This window comes from Salmo salar, chromosome ssa19 (assembly GCF_905237065.1).
Source record: "Salmo salar chromosome ssa19, Ssal_v3.1, whole genome shotgun sequence".
NCBI lineage: Eukaryota > Metazoa > Chordata > Actinopteri > Salmoniformes > Salmonidae > Salmo > Salmo salar.
Genome location: NC_059460.1, coordinates 76,134,825 through 76,152,311, shown reverse-complemented (window position 1 = coordinate 76,152,311; position 17,487 = coordinate 76,134,825). Strand labels below are relative to the sequence as shown.

General features: G+C 42.7%; 1 protein-coding gene across 8 annotated transcripts in view; it reads right to left on the bottom strand.

Moving 5' to 3' along the window:
• Positions 1-17,487, bottom strand: part of LOC106579653 (lethal(3)malignant brain tumor-like protein 4) — a 127,041-nt gene that overhangs the window by 3,589 nt on the left and 105,965 nt on the right. For all 8 annotated transcript variants that reach the window (XM_014159770.2, XM_014159775.2, XM_014159773.2 and 5 more), the window contains exon 18: positions 9,813-9,982. In XM_014159770.2, the coding sequence (XP_014015245.2) occupies positions 9,813-9,982 (170 nt within the window). The remainder of the gene's footprint in view (positions 1-9,812; positions 9,983-17,487) is intronic.

Sequence of the window (17,487 nt, the reverse complement as noted above, 5' to 3'; positions counted from 1 at the left end):
GGAGAAACGTCCTCTGGCCTGATGAAACAAAAATAGAACTGTTTGGTCATAATGACCATCGTTATGTTTGGAGGAAAAAGGGGGAGGCTTGCAAGCTGAAGAACACAATCCCAACCGTGAAGCACGGGGGTGGCAGCATCATGTTGTGGGGGTGCTTTGCTGCAGGAGGGACTGGTGCACTTCACAAAATAGATGGCATCATGAGGGAGGAAAATTATGTGGATATATTGAAGCAACATCTCAAGACCTCAGTCAGGAAGTTAAAGCTTGGTCGCAAATGAGTCTTCCAAATGGACAATGACCCCAAGCATACTTCCAAAGTTGTGGCAAAATGGATTAAGGACAACAAAGTCAAGGTATTGGAGTGGCCATCACAAAGCCCTGACCTCAATCCTATAGAAAATGTGTAGGCAGAACTGAAAGAGTGTGCAGGCAAGGAGGCCTACAAACCTGACTCAGTTACACCAGCGCTGTCATGAGTAATGGGCCAAAAGTCACCCAACTTATTTTGGGAAGCTTGTGGAAGGCTACCCGAAACGTTTGACCCAAGTTAAACAATTTAAAGGCAATGTTACCAAACACTAATTGAGTGTATGTAAACTTCTGACCCACTGGGAATGTGATGAATTAAATTAAAGCTGAAATAATTCTCTCTACTATTATTCTGACATTTCACATTCTTCAAATAAAGTGGTGATCCTAACTGACCTAAGACAGGGAATTTTTACTAGGATGTTAGGAATTGTGAAAAACTGAGTTTAAATGTATTTGGCTAAGGTGTATGTAAACTTCCGACTTCAACTGTATCTTGTGTAATTACCATAGTAACATTTTGCTTGAACTCTCCCAGTCATAAGGCCAACATAACAAGTCATGACTGATCATGACATATGCTATGTCATTCCTATGAAATAGTTTTTTAAGCCTTATGATGAAGGGTTTCAGTAAAATCAGAAAAACAACATGACATCAGTGAGATCAGTGATCTACAGCCTGTCTCATTATCGCCAGTCAGAACAACAAATCATGTTGATATTGAGAAACCGTTTGCCTGTGGGCACTGACATTTCCTGACACTCTAAAGAAGCTAGTGATAATGCTATTCCAGCGATACTAAAAGAAGGCTTAAAAAGCAACCAAATTACTAACAATTTAAGGCGAACTAGACACAAAATTATGGGATAGCTTTCAATCCATATCCAGTGCCTCTGACTTCTATTGAACCGTTTGAGCTACAGGCGAGGAAAGAGCAAACCAAGTGAGCAAACAAACTTTTTGGAGAAAGCTTTGGAAACTTCCAATAATAGCCTAGATTAGCTGGGGTTCTAGTGGGCCTGACTGCAGCTGGTCCTGGGTTAACGCCCCAGGTATTTCAGGAAGGTCAGAGAGAGCCAGAAGCTGATATATGATGGATATCAACTGCTTTACAACAGGGGACTATCTGCAGGGAGCCATTGACGTAAGAAAATAGACTATAGAAAGCCAGTAGGCCTGCCAAAACCTTGTCAAATTATGCTTTGAAAAAATTGAATGAAAGGGATGGCGGGGCGTAAAGTGCTACATTGAAAACGCTCGTGAAAATGACTTAAATTAATTATCCCATAAAATAACAAGGTAACTCTTCCTTCTCTGTCAGTTCCTTCTTACCAGAATGAAAACATGGAAATCAAGCTAAATTACCAGACACCAAGAAAACATCCAGCTAATTCACTGACAACAGTTATAATTAGCCTTTAAGTGGGGTTGGAGGTAGCCTTGAGGTTAGAGAGACAGACCAGTAACTGGAAGGTTGCCGGTTCAAATCCCTGGGATGACTGACTGCAAGGTGATTATTTCTGTGCAAATGGATATGTTTCAACTTTTATTAGTTGTATGTACAGGATGCACACTGTTTAACGAAATGCTTACTTGCAGGTTCCTTCTCGACAATGATAAAACAAGAAATAAAGAAGTAATGTATTGAGCATGGCCCCAGCGGATAAAACAAAAGCCACACATTGGAGACAACACTCGCTGCATTCGTGCTACATAAGGGTGTGCTAAACAGCTGATCTATAGGACTGATTATGAAACAGCAGTTTGGTCAAGTCTCAGACCTCACCCCGCTAACACACCTAAATAACACCTCCCAAAATCTATTACCTCACCCCGCATCACTGGCCAGTACAAAAATAAACACAGATGTCTCTCTCCACTCAGACCCAGGCCCTGTTCTTAAAATGGAGCCTTCCTGACTTCCTTGAAGTAATCACCTATCTGACATGACTGGAAGGAAGAGAGCATTTCAAGAGAATCTGAACAAGGCCACAGTGGCTAGAAGGCACAGCAACTGAATGTCAGTGTTCATAGATGTCAATGGAGCTAGAGGATGCTGTCGCTACAGGTTATGAGTCTGTGGAGACCAATAAGGTGTTTCCAAGAGTTTCCATCTCTACCATGCAGAATCATGAAAATACAGCGTCTCAACATGGCTCCTTGAAGGAACTGGCCATTAGCCTGTACTGGGTTGAAATACTATTTGTTTTCTTTAAAATAATTTGAGCATTTGATTTAGCCTACCTGGAGTGCCAGATGGGTGGGGTTTGCACGTTTAATTCAAGCTCAACCAAGCACAGCTTAAGTATCTGAAAGCAACAAACAGGTACCATTTGAATCCAGGTCCGCCATGGTAGGTCTACCAAGGCTGAATCATTCTGCTAGCACTAGCTGCAGCGGACTGCCTGCTACCTGAGTGACATGTGAAATATCTGGCCTCGACATCAGACAGACAGACAGAGTAATGTCAGTGTTTGTCTACATTACAGTGAGGAGAGACATCTGAACTGCGACATACTGCAGTCCCCGGGTCATGATTAGCTAAATGCTATTTATGAAAGTTGTTAAAAAAAAAACTGATCAAGACATATTTCTAGAGTGGGTTGGAATTCAAATCAGGAAATCTAAATTTGTGCTGGAATTATTAATGAATCAAAACAGTTCTCCAGTTTCAAAAGCATCAGCCTGTGAGGATGTTATTACCAATGACATCACTTTAGGTACACCATCACCCATTTACTACCAACAAAATCAATTTGTAACTTTTGAAAACCTTTCCCAAACAATCACAAATCCTGGTCAACATCCATCCTCCTTGATCCAAGATACATCCTAACACAACATACATTTCCTAGTATGTGCTCCAGCGCTACCAATGCAAATGGCGCAGTAAGCCAAGTGTTTTCATCTGCCATATTGGCATGGTAAACCTCTCCAGCCGGTGTGTGTTAAAGTGTGGCAGGAGTGGTTAGAGCATTAGAAGCATGTTACAGTCCTGGGCGAGAGAGTAGCACACTTAGACTAGAGCCTTTGCGAGGCTGGTCCCATGGCAATTTAGTGAGATTCCCAGCACTACTCCCACGGAGGGTGGCACAAGAGGACATTCTCCTCTCCTCCACATCGGCTGCTGACACCCTCTCTTCTTTCGCCCCTTAGGAAAATATGATGGGCTATAATTGGCCTCGCAGGAGTCCAGGCAAAGGGGCCTGAAACATTGACCTTTCCGTTTGAAAGCGCCGCTTTTGAAGAACTTTGACTCTCTCTCTCTTTGATAGTCAGAAAGAGAGAGAGAGAGAGGGGGGTTGTGGGAGTTGAATGCCAGATGGGTTATAGTCACTGTAGTGGAATGAGTGAATAGATATGATCGGGATCAAGAGCTGGCAGGATAATGAACCCCATGAATGAAAGATTCAGCCTAGGATTTCTGGAATCTTAACTACAGTATGTCCAGCTGAATGCTGAAAGGAGATGGGAAATGCACAGGACGTAACATCTTAATAGATATGTATGAGAGGGTTGATGAAGATACAGGAGATACTGATGCTCCAGAACTGTGGCTCAGTAGGTAAAAGTGTAATGCTAACAATGTCAAGGCTGTGGGTTCAAGTCACAAAGGGATCAGTGCTTTGGATGATAATGTCTGCTATTACATGGTGCAATGCTAAAACCAATCAATTAGCTACTGGTTAGGTTGGAGAAGTTCTGGCTGATTGGTGATAGTGAAATGTGCCCATTCAGTACTGCTCCTGGCTATCAAGCTATAGGTTTAAGCTATGGAAACTCGGCTAAGGACTTCCTGACTATGAGGGGCATGGGTGAAGTAGGCTCAGTTGGTAGAGCATGGTGTTTGCAACGCCAGGGTTGTGGGTCCGATTCCCAAGGGGGGCCAGTACAAAAAAAACGCATGAATACTTTTGTACCTTGGTAGAGCATGGTGTTTGCAACGCCAGGGTTGTGGGTTCGATTCCCACGGGGGGGCAGTAAAAAAAAAAATGCATGAAATGAAATGTATGCATTCACTACTGTAAGTCGCTCTGGATAAGAGCGTCTGCTAAATGACTAAAATGTAAAAATGTAAATGAAACATCTGTAGGCTTGGGGGGGGGGTGGGGGGGGTGTTACACAAGCAGTGCTCCTCTCCCTCTAGTCGATCATTTTACAGTCCTCCTCTCTTTCTCTCTACTGCAATCTCAAGCCTTCCACTCTGCCAAATCCCCACAACCGCCAAGACAAAACTTCCACCTCCGGTAAAACTCGATGACATTCTATCCTCCCCCTCCCTGCAGGTTGCTGTCACAAGACAAGCCTGGGCCATGTTCAGGAGGCACAACACTGAACTTTGCAGATTGAAACGTCATGAAAAGCCTACGTGATGCCTTATTCTAGACGTCAGAGGGGTGCGCTTGTTCAGCGTAATATATTTATGTTGCATCTTGGATGCTGGGTTTCTTTACTGATTATTTCACATTCACACAGGTAACACAGCAAGCCACCTCTCTTCACTGCTTCAGCCCTACTAACCCTACTGCCTTCCCAGGTGACCCCCCCCTTGCCTCTCATTAGCCAAATCAAACTCTTTGGAGGACTGTAGCCCAATTACCATTTGTTCATTCAAACTCTAACCCTCTTTGGAATTAACATGATTGGTTATTATGAATAATAACGTTCCCAATATATATCTGAATGTCCCACAACACTGCGTTGCTGTTGTGTGTTCAGAGATAGTCTTGGTTACCTCTACTGTAGCATCTCTCTCTTCAATCTGTGCTGTGAGGGGGCCAGATCTTTCTCTCCTCTTCTATCTCTTTCCTATCTTCCCCTTCCCTCCTCTCTCTCTCTTTCTTTCTTCCCCCGGTGTGCCTCATTGGTGCCCGCAATAGTTGGAAAATACTCGAACCCGTAACACAGGTGTGTTGACCTTCGTTACCGTTGGAGATGCTCAGTGGCGGCAGCGAGGAGCGGAGAAGGTGTGTGTGTGTGTGTGTGTAGTGAAAGGGGAATAATCACATTAAATCCGGTAGCCTCCCTCATCTCATCAATCAACAGAGATGAAGAGAGAGTGCTTAGCAACCGCAGGAGGATCGTGGCATTGGCCGTATTGCGCACGCCGTTTAGACGGGTACGTAGGCATGTCAATTAATTCTTAAGAGTGGAGCGGCCTCGCTGAGGGCTTCTGATATTTCATTTGAGTCTCGTACTCTAACCAGAGAGGCAAACATCCAAGGATTTTTCTTTTTCTCAAGTGACGGCTGAAATTTCAATAGATTTGGACTGATATCAATTTGGCTTGACAAAGCAGGTTTAAACCACAATACAAAGGGACTAAGAAATGATGCTAGTCGAACAGACTGAGGGAACGGCGAGTACTAACCACATCAATAAAATGATTGAAAACATTATTCATACGCCTACACATTACCATTGCATTTCTACCAGTCTCTCCTTTATGCCCACAATGCATCAACTGTAAACAAACAGTCAAATCTCTGAGTCTATTTACCACGATGCTCTCTGGTTGCTAGTGTCAAAGTTTACGGTCACACCTGGTTGCTATGGTGATGTGCCTTTGTCAAGCTCATGAAGCCTGATATCAACAGTAGAAGAGAAATGACAGAGTGGAAAGGAGACAGACTGGACAGTACTTTACATGAGGGAGGACACCGGTTCCCTATAAACCCAATTGACAGACGACTGGGTTACACAACAAACTTTCATATAAAGGGAATAAGGTTTTCTATAAGTGAACTAAGGGCTAATAGAATCCTTTACACTGCAGCAAGCCACATGTACAGCAAACTCAACAATACAAGGGCCTATATAAGGGTCTATACAAGGGCCAATAAGGACCTATAATGACCTATACAAGATACAAAACCAGATGAATAAATAAAATAAGGTAAGACATTCGATGAATCACAAAATAACCCCCTTCCCCTCACCCCTCCATTTGTTTCATTCACGTGCGCCTGCACCATTTGCACAACTGTCCCAAAGCTGAGGGAGTGACATTTATCCAGGGTGTAGGGCAGGGATAGACAACCCAGTTCCTGGAGTGCAGCAGGTACTGCAGGATTTTGTTCCAACTAGGCACCTCACCTGATCAACTGAGCTAATTGATCAGTGATTGCCTAAATTCAACACACTTGGTCTTCCAGGTTGGTTAAATGAAGAACATGAAGTGCCTGCGGCCCTCCAGGACCAGGTTGTCCTACACCTGGCGTATGGGCTAATTAGACCCTCAGGTAGCCACTTCGACCGAGCCCGCAAGGCTGCAGGCTTCAGAGCAAAGTGTTATCCCGACAAGCACTGCGATATGTCTGGAGTTTGAAACAAAAGGAGAGGCGTGTATAATTAATTATATGAGACGTACATTTGTTTATGTCTGATATCCAGACTTGACAAATGTAACAGATTAAACAACTCCCAAATTAAATGTTTAACTGTTACTGAGGTTTAAATCTTGAAAAATGACAGATTTGTTCATTTGAATTTCATGCTTGTTTTATTATTTAAAAGTGGAACATGAATTGTCATTAAAACTCGTTTTTCAACCACTCCACAAATTTCTTGTTAACAAACTATAGTTTTGGCAAGTCGGTTAGGACATCTACTTTGTGCTTTACACAGACAGATCATTTCACATATAGTTCACTGGATCACAATTCCAGTGGGTCAGAAGTTTACATACACCAAGTTGACTATGCCATTAAACAGATTGGAAAATTCCAGAAAATGATGTCATGGCTTTAGAAGCTTCTGATAGGCTAATTGACATCATTTGAGTAAACTGGAGGTGTACCTGTGGATGTATTTCAAGGCCTACTTCCAAACTCAGTGCCTCATTGCTTGACATCATGGGAAAATCTAAATAAATCAGCCAAGACCTCAGAAAAAACATTGTGGAACTCCACAAGTCTGGGAGCCTTGGGAGCAATTTCTAAACGCCTGAAGGTACCACGTTCATCTGTACAAACAATAGTACGCAACTATAAACACCATGGGACCACGTAGCCGTCATACCGCTCAAGAAGGAGATTCGTTCTGTCTCCTAGAGATGAACGTACTTTGGTGCGAAAAGTGCAAATCAATCCCAGAACAACAGCAAAGGACCTTGTGAAGATGCTGGAGGAAACGGGTACAAAAGTATCTATATTCACAATAAAATTAGTACTATATCGACAAAACCTGAAAGGCCGCTCAGCAAGGAAGAAACCACTGCTCCAAAACCACCATTAAAAAGCCAGACTACGGTTTGCACATGGGGACACAGATCGTACTTTTTGGAGAAATGTCCTATGGTCTGATGAAACAGAAATAGAACTGTTTGGCCATATTGACCATTGTTATGTTTGGAGGAAAAAGGGGGACATTGCAAGCCAAAGAACACCATCCCAACCATGAAGCACGGGGGTGGCAGCATCATGTTGTGGGGGTGCTTTGCTGCACGAGGGACTGGTGCACTTCACAAAATAGATGGCATCATGAGGGAGGAAAATTATGTGGATATATTGAAGCAACATCTCAAGACATCAGTCAGGAAGTTAAAGCTTGGTCGCAAATGAGTCTTCCAAATGGACAATGACCCCAAGCATATTTCCAAAGTTGTGGCAAAATGGATTAAGGACAACAAAGTCAAGGTATTGGATTGGCCATCACAAAGCCCTGACCTCAATCCTATAGAAAATTTGTGGGCAGAACTGAAAAAGCGTGTGCGAGCAAGGAGGCCTACACCAGCTCTGTCAGGAGGAATGGGCCAAAATTCACCCAACTTATTTTGGGAAGCTTGTGGAAGGTTACCCGAAACATTTGACCCATGTTAACTTCTTTGGGATAGGTGGTAGTATTTCACGTCCGGATAAAAAACGTACCCGATTTAATCTGGTTACTACTCCTGCCCAGAAACTTTTTGGATAGAAAACACTCTAAAACTGTTTGAATGGTGTCTGTGAGTATAACAGAACTCATATGGCAGGCCAAAACCTGAGAAGATTCCATACAGGAAATGCCCTGTCTGACAATTTGCTGTCCTTCTGTTGCATCTCTATCGAAAATACAGCATCTGTGCTGTAACGTGACATTTTCTAAGGCTTCCATTGGCTCTCTAAAGCCGCCTGAAAGTGGAATGGGGTGTCTGCTGTCTCTGGGCGAAGAACAGCAGGAGAATTTGTAAGTGGTCAGCCTGGGGACAGTGACACTGGAGATGCGCGGTCATGAGACTACTCAATTTTTTTCTTTCAGCCTTTGAATGAATACAACATCGCCCGGTTGGAATATTATCGCTATTTTACGAGAAAAATAGCATAAAAATTTATTTCAAACAGCGTTTGACATGCTTCTAAGTACGGTAATGGAATATTTTTACATTTTTTGTCACGAAATGCGCTCGCGCGTCACCCTTCGGATAGTGACCTGAACGCACGAACAAAACGGAGCTATTTGAATATAACTATGGATTATTTGGAACCAAAACAACATTTGTTGTTGAAGTAGAAGTCCTGGGAGTGCATTCTGACGAAGAACAGCAAAGGTAATCCAATTTTTCTAATAGTAATTCTGAGTTTAGTGCGCCCCAAACTTGGTGGGTGTCAAAATAGCTAGCCGTGATGGCCGAGCTATGTACTCAGAATATTGCAAAATGTGCTTTCGCCGAAAAGCTATTTTAAAATCTGACACCGCGATTGCATAAAGGAGTTCTGTATCTATAATTCTTAAAATAATTATGTATTTTGTGAATGTTTATCATGAGTAATTTAGTAAATTCACCGGAAGTTACCGGTGGGTAAGCTAGTTCTGAACATCACATGCTAATGTAAAAAGCTGGTTTTTGATATAAATATGAACTTGATTGAACAAAACATGCATGTATTGTATAACATAATGTCCTAGGAGTGTCATCTGATGAAGATCAAAAGGTTAGTGCTGCATTTAGCTGTGGTTTTGGTTTTTGTGACATATATGCTTGCTTTGAAAATGGCTGTGTGATTATTTTTGGCAGGGTACTCTCCTGACATAATCTAATGTTTTGCTTTCGCTGTAAAGCCTTTTTGAAATCGGACAATGTGGTTAGATTAACGAGAGTTATCTTTAAAATGGTGTAAAATAGTTGATTGTTTGAGAAAATTGAATTGTGGTATTTTAGTTGGTTTTGTATTTCGCGTCGTGCGATGCCATTGGCTGTTGGCTAGGGGTTCCGCTGGCGGAACGTCTGTCCTCAACAGGTTAAAAAATTTAAAGGCAATGCTACCAAATACTAATTCATTGTATGTAAACTTCTGACCCACTGGGAATGTTGAAATAAATTATTCTCTACTATTATTCTGACATTTCACATTCTTAAAATAAAGTGGTGATCCTTACTGACCTAAGACAGGGAATTTTTACTATGATTAAATGTCAGCAATTGTGAAAAACTGAGTTTAAATGTATTTGGCTAAGGTGTATGTAAACTTCCGACTTCGACTGTATGCATGAGCGTGTGGATGTATGTGTGCTCTCACCTCATCCACGGTCCAGTGGGCCACGCAGCTGGCCTGCAATCCGGCCACCCCAGGCAGCAGCTTGCAGTGCTGCTCCCAGCACAGGGGTAGGTCCCGTCCGGGTTGAGCCGACATGGCCGACAGGAACACAGACTGGTGGAGGGCCTGCTGCAGGCTGTCCAGACTGCTCTCTGGAGGGGGAAAGAGAGAGGGAGGGTATACATGTTATTAATGTGTTGCCAATGTGACTGTTAGTGAATGAGTGAGATCACTTTCTTTCTCACAGACAGACAGACACAGACAGAGGCGAGAAAGAGTGTTTATTCAAGTGTAAAAAACGCACACAGTAGTAAAGTCAAGCGACAGACCTAAGACTTTAGCTCTTTTTTACTTTTGATTTTGCAGTGCATCAACAAAGCATTTTGCTTTCAGCTTCCTTTCCTTATTTTCCAATAATCTTAACATTTCTAATACTCTAATGCCATTGTGCCAAAACAGAGGACTAAAGGAATAATCCTTTACTTAGTCCCTTTTGACAGCACAGTGCAGATGCATCTCTCTTCATTAACCGTAGCACACAGCGGTAGATAAGAATGAAGTGCTCCTGAGTTGTTAGTAGGCCAATGGACTAGGGGATGCACTAATGGTTGTCATGACTGACTGATGAAGAGGCTAAAATGCCCTTTCTATAACCAAGATCCACCCTGAGTTTTGGCAGGCAGCACAAAGTGGGGCGAGCTTTGAGTGTGTGTTTGTGTCTGAGTGGGTCTGTGTGTCAGTGTGTGTGTGTCAGTATGTATGGGAGAAAGAGAGAGAGTGTGTGTCTCTCACTGTGTGTGTGTGTGTGTGTGTTTCTGTGTGTGTGTGTGTGTGTCTGTTTCTGTGTGTGTGTGTGTCTGTTTCTGGGTGTGTGAATGCGTGTGTGTGTGTCTGTTTCTGGGTGTGTGAATGTGTGTTTCTCTGTGTGTGTGTGTGTGTGTCTGTCTGTCTTTCTGGGTGTGTGAATGCGTGTTTCTCTCTGTGTGTGTGTGTGTGTGTGTGTGTATCTGTGTTTCTGGGTGTGTGAATGCGCGTTTCTCTCTGTGTGTGGGTGTGTACTGACAGCAGGAACAGGGTCAGATACAGGACATGCTGTTTTTCTTCTAGTTGTCTCCTAGCGATGTCTCGACGGAGCAGAGATGAGTTTGACAAGCTTGTCAACTGTGACATTTGTCTAAGTTTGCTGCTCCGATTGGCCAAATATAACTAAAATCTTTATCCTACGCAGTCTCCAAAGGGTTTTTAATAGTTCAAGATCATTATTATGATTAAGATTGAAATCAGTGTGTCATCAGTGTTATATTGCACACAATCATATGGTATAGTGTGAGGGGATTTCTGTGACAACTGGAATACATGCAGACAATGTGAACAGATATAGTATCCTTTCGACTGCTTGTCTCAACTAAAATTGTCTTTCTATTGCACTTCTGCTCTTACCTTTTGAAGCAGTCGTCCAATTACATTTTACGGTGTTGTTTGGTATTATTACCAACAATCTAATAACTTGCATAGACAACGCAATAGCTTTGAAGTGCTGTCCAATTAAGATGGTTTTTATTTAGTTAGATAATGGTTCAATTACAGTTTAAGGTTCTAAAAGGTCACAGTATAAAGTCAGTTAATTTTGTGGATTTTGAGATGACCTAATACAATTTTTTTGTATACAATTAAACAACTCTAGAGCTTCCGCCATTTAGTTGACTTCCTGCCGACAGCAGACACAGCCACAAACCCTGCCACAGTCTGAATATGACATGGGAAAACCCTGTCACCTCCTTCCTGTTTGTAAAAAAAAACCAGGCGCGACACAGAAAGCTTTAATGTCATTACAGGAACACAGGCCTACTTTGATCATGGTGCCACGGTACAGCGCCCTTAGAGAAAGGAAGTTCACGGCACAGCCCCGTAATGGGGAGCGCACAATTACGCCACAACAAAATAGAAACTAGACGAGAAACTAGACAGGGAACACGGATTGGATCACCTTAGCACAGGGTCTGCAACCTTTATGAATGGAAGAGACATTTATTTTCCCACACAAAAAAAGTGTTGAGGGAGCCGCACAAGAAATTCAAGCCCTTTTCATGTGCAATAGTGACAATATCTGATATTCAGCACCACGGATAGCAGTCGGATCAAATAAGCATGAAATCTGCCATTCAGGGTCACAGAGCAGTGGACACAGCGGCAGTCTGGTGAAGTTGCAGGGAGAATTGAATCTCGTGAACATACAGTAAAATATGCTGCAGGAGTGATGTTACTTTTTGATTTAAAGAAGGAAATAAGAAGGAAATATTGTTCTCCAGTGATTCATTGAAATACCCACATCAAGTCCCGCAAGAGGCTGATTAATAAAACACAGATACACAAGTTTTATAATGCAAATAGGTTTGATTGTAATCAATATTTATTATAATGCTTTAACTGAAAACAAAGTGTTTTGTGTTTCTTAACTTATAACAAAAATTATTATTGTTATTTTTGGTGCATTTCAAAAACAGAATAGAAATAAGATAAGGTAGACTGCGATTTGAAGTTGCCACGAGCAGCACTGCATATATTGAGATGAGAGAGATGCAAGACTTCGCTCTCACACAGTACTGCGCATGTGCACGGGTTCGCTTCACACTGTTACAGCATGGTAGCCACGGGACCAAAACAGCAGAGAAGTTAAGCATCGAGCTTCAACGCTCTTAGTTGTTGCATACATTTACCCACAATGCTGTTTACTTTCTGCATCGATGGCATATCCCTGAGTCTACCTTTAACATGTAATGTCCTGTAGATTGTAACGTAGCCTATCTTTCCAAACCCACATTTTTTTCTTCTTCAATAAATAAAAAAAAAAAACACAAATAAATATATTTTTATTTCGTAGGTGGAAATCTAGCCAGGGAACCACAACGGGCCGTATGCAGCCGACAGCATTTGACCCTCCTATTCTAGAACCAACATCCTCCCCCTGTGTTTTCTACAAATAAAACAATAAGGCGTACCATCACCATGCTATTTGATTGGACGACAGAAGAGATCAAACTGAAAAGGTATTAATCAATGTGAAAAGAACAGGAACATTATTATGTACGTATTTTTAGACAAACAAATTCAATTACCCTGCCCTATTTTGCTTCATCAAAATAACAAGCTCAGGAGAAAATTGACAATGGTACAGTAGTTACCATGGCAATGTTTCTATCTAAAGCAGGGGCTTTACTGTGTTGCAGTGTTTTGGATCTGTCTGCTTTGTTTCAACGACACACACCCCTCCATCTGAGTGAAATTTCCCAGCCTTTAGGCTACGGGGGGAGAGAGGGAGCAGAGGAAAACATAAAGGGCCTATTAAAGCGCACCCCCTTCCCCCTCCCTCTCCCTGTGGGCATAGCCGAGGAAGCGTCTTGCTCAAATGTTACTGGCGAGAAGAGATGAATTTCAAACGTGTGGAGAGTCAGCAGACAGGAGCACTGGAGATATGTTAATGTCTGGTGGTGTCCATCTTCTGGGGCGGTATAGGAGTGAGTGAGGTGCAGGGGGGACAGAGCAGACATGTTGTGTCTCACTAGGGAGACAGGGAGGGAGACAGCCTGGCTCCAGGGATGGCTTCTCCCTCATTACTAAACATCAACGTGTGTGTGTGTAATAATAATAATAATAATACAAATTAATAATATATGTGTGTGTGTGTGTTACTGCGTAAGAAATATCAGACAGCTTGACAACGCGTCAGTAGACTGACACTCTACATCGGTGAGACACTCCCATGATCTGTGACAGTAGGACCGTGAAGCCTCAAGTTATTTACGTATTTAAATGATTGAGTGCAACTGACTGATTTACCTACACCTGAATGCGAGAGTTATGGAGTCCTGTGAACAAGTCAGGGCAGTTTGATTCTGTAATGCTGCAAGCCCCAGGACTTCAAACACTGCGCTAACAGACCAAAACAAATGGATTTCCTGGCAAACACTTAAAACATTCTGAGAATCCCCCGTTGCGGTGAAACTTGCATTTTTCTATCCCCCACTGAGCGTGAAACTCCTGTCAGTTCAAAACAGACTGCTGCTACCAAAGCCTGCATGCGCTTTAGCCGTATACGGACTACCTGCACACCGCCACCGAGAAACCAATTTGCTTACTGCCGGGTTAGCGCTAGAGCTAACAAAAGCTAATCTAATCTAACATGTCAATAACAGCAGACCTCCGGTTTCACATTGAAGCACACAACTCAACTACACCCACTATCATGCCCCCAGTGATGCAGGCACTCTTGTGGTCACTGGATTGATGGTAGCAGCACCGCCAGGTAGAAAGTGGATTGATGATAGCAGTACCGCCAGGTAGAAAGTGGATTGATGATAGCAGTACCGCCAGGTAGAAAGTGGATTGATAATAGCAGCACCGCCAGGTGGAAAGTGGATTGATGATAGCAGTACCGCCAGGTAGAAAGTGGATTGATGATAGCAGTACCGCCAGGTAGAAAGTGGATTGATGATAGCAGCACCGCCAGGTAGAAAGTGGATTGATGATAGCAGCACCGCCAGGTAGAAAGTGGATTGATGATAGCAGTACCGCCAGGTAGAAAGTGGATTGATGATAGCAGCACCGCCAGGTAGAAACTGGATTGATGATAGCAGTACCGCCAGGTAGAAACCAGAACAATGTGATGTTTCGCAGCATTAATGACGCGATAGCGCCGACCTCACACTGTGTATTTGAATGGAACTATTAAATCGTGATTAGTAGAATAAAATATTTGTTTTGAAAATGCTTTGAGGTTACTTATGATAAATTAGATGGATTCCTATGGTTATTAGTAAGCATAATCAATTATGATGAAGTTAATGATAAACCGACATTCAATCTTCAAACTTTTTTTTACAACTTAAGCGGGAAAGCTTAAAGAGTCTTTTCATCCTCAGCCAATACAGTGCAGCTCATACGGTTTCAAAATGTCACGGACCAGTGGAGTCTACCGACGTTGGGGATGTTCTCTGCAGTTCAGGACCAAATTTGACCAAATATAACTATTTTCTGCCCAGGTATGTCACAGTCATCTCTGTTAAATCCATCTCTGCTCCTCCTCCATCTTGCTCACAAAACAGGCCTGATCGGTCATTACAATAGAAGAGAGGAAAGAAGAATCCATTCTGCCAAGTGCGTTAGCCGATTTACAGTCAGTCAAAATTCAAATGGCTCTTAACCACAGTTCTGAAAGGCTGCATCGCTGAAGACGCATGTTCAGATGATAAGTAATAATGTGAAGGTGATATAACTGAATCAAAGTTGAAAGTCTTGACGTGGCACAAAGGGAAGACCTCCAAACCGCAGCACCTCAAATACAGATTGGCATTAATAAATAACTCACCTCATAAAAATACATTTCTTGTGTTGTTTCCTTTAAATATGAAACTAATGACGCAACAATGAATAACAAATGATGGGTGCTGCGATCGAATCACTTTAAAGCTCAATATCCACCGCGAAACATGACACGCCATTAGTGTAAAGGATGCTACTTAAAGGCAGAGTGCCGTCAAAAACATGATTTGTCTGTGTTATATATATAATTCCACACTATTAGGTTGGAATAATACTATGACATAGTGAAAATGATGATCATGCCCCTTTAGTGTAAGAGCTGTTAGAAAAGACAGCCTGAAATTTCAACCTGTTTTGGTGGGATGGAGTTTTGGACTGCCTGGTGACATCACCAGGTGGTAAACTGGTTGATAGATCAACAAGAGAGAGTTCCAAACCTCTTTGCCAATAACAGCTAGTTCTCCCCACTCCTAGACAGTTCTAGCAAAATTCTTGTTTACTATTTTTGTTTGTTTTTGACCATTTTAATTGAAAACAATCACAGTAAGGTACTTAATTGTTACCCAGAAATGATTTGATATTGCGATAAAATGGCTGCATTGGACCTTTAAAGTCCTAATTTTCATGGTCTTTTCTGGAAAATAGGCATTATTAAGTCTCATATAAAAAGAGGCAATGCAAACAGTTTAACGCTTTTGAAGACGGTATCGTTATATTACATATGCAACCATTTGCATATACCATGGCCATTTTACAAATAAAACCCGTTGTTTTTTTCTACAGCATGTAGCCCCAAGGGATCTGCATCCACTGTGTAACAGCATTGATCTTTATTGTTTTCTACAAAGAAACACTGCCAACTGTAGATTCATTGCTGAGTCATTGGCTGTTCCAGGTGATTAATCATTGGTAGTACTCTGGGTCGGTTATAACATTTTATAAGAAAAGCAAACGAAGTAAAGTGGCCTGTACTGTGATTGTTATGTGAGCTATTATACATCGAGATATGTTACTCCTCTAGACCTGAACACAAGCACGCGTCAAACAAAGAAGCAGAGGTAATCAAATTCTGCTATTTTGTCCTTCAAATCGGTGTCCAGAATTTTTACAAGCAGGATAATGAGATAATAGCCACAGCTGAAAATAAAAGATCTGCTTATCGTGCTGCACATGACTCATCGTTGAGCAGTGTCTGAGAGCCAGTGTGTGTGTGTGCTCTGAGTGGCCAGCTGGAACATTGTGACCCTGCATGCTCCTCAGGGGTAGCAGATCAGATGCGTATGTGAAGTGAAGACACTCCGTCACCCTCTGTGGGGTCCGCTGGGTCCTCTCAGCTGGGTACTGGGGTCCGTGGGATGGCCCTGTCACATATTACACACACACTGTGGTGCTGGCTGAGTCCCGCAGCTATAGTCTAGTTCAGGGCTCTCCAACCCTGAGAGCTACCGTCCAACCCTAATCTAGCACACCTGATTCTAATAATTAGCTGGTTGATAAATGAATCAGGTTAGTAACAACTTGGGTTGGACGCAAAAAGCTACAGGATGGTAGCTCTCCAGGAACAGGGTTGGAGAGCCCTCAGTCTAGCTGAGAGAGAGAGAGAGAGAGAGAGAGAGAGAGAGAGAGAGAAAGAAAGAGAGAGAGAGAGAGAGAGAGAGAGAGAGAGAGAGAGAGAGAGAGAGAGAGAGAGAGAGAGAGAGAGAGAGAGAGAGAGAGAGAGAGAGAGAGAGAGAGAGAGAGAGAGATTTGTGCCAGCCTGCAAGGCAGCACCAGTGGAATCCTAGGTTTGCTACCACCGCAAATGCCATGGCAATGGTCGCAGTGTATTACCTGGGAGACTACAGGAGGCTGGCGGCTTGTCAAGGCTGTTTTTTGTATGCATAGGTCTGTACCTCCCGAGGAAAGGAGTCACGCCACGCCTCTCGAGGAAAGGAGTCACGCCGCGCCTCCCGAGGAAAGGAGTCACGCCGCGCCTCCCCAGGAAAGGAGTCACGCCGCGCCTCCCCAGGAAATGGGAATGGGTCACTGAGTAGCTAATACAAAGATGAATGGCTATGTAGGTCTCGTATGGCTAAGTTGGTAAAGCATGGTGCTTGCAAAGTCAGGGTTGTGTGTTCGATTCCCACGGGGGACCAGTACAAAAAAGGATTGAAAAAAGAATGAAAATGTATGCACTCTACTGTAAGTCGCTAAATGACTAAAATGTATTATGGTGAATCACACACAAACATCGTCATGATTATACACACAAAACAGCAGTGAAAAAACAAAGTTATGGTGACTGAATACAAATGTTTCTTCAGAAAATGTATTCAAGAATGACAGCAAATGACAGACA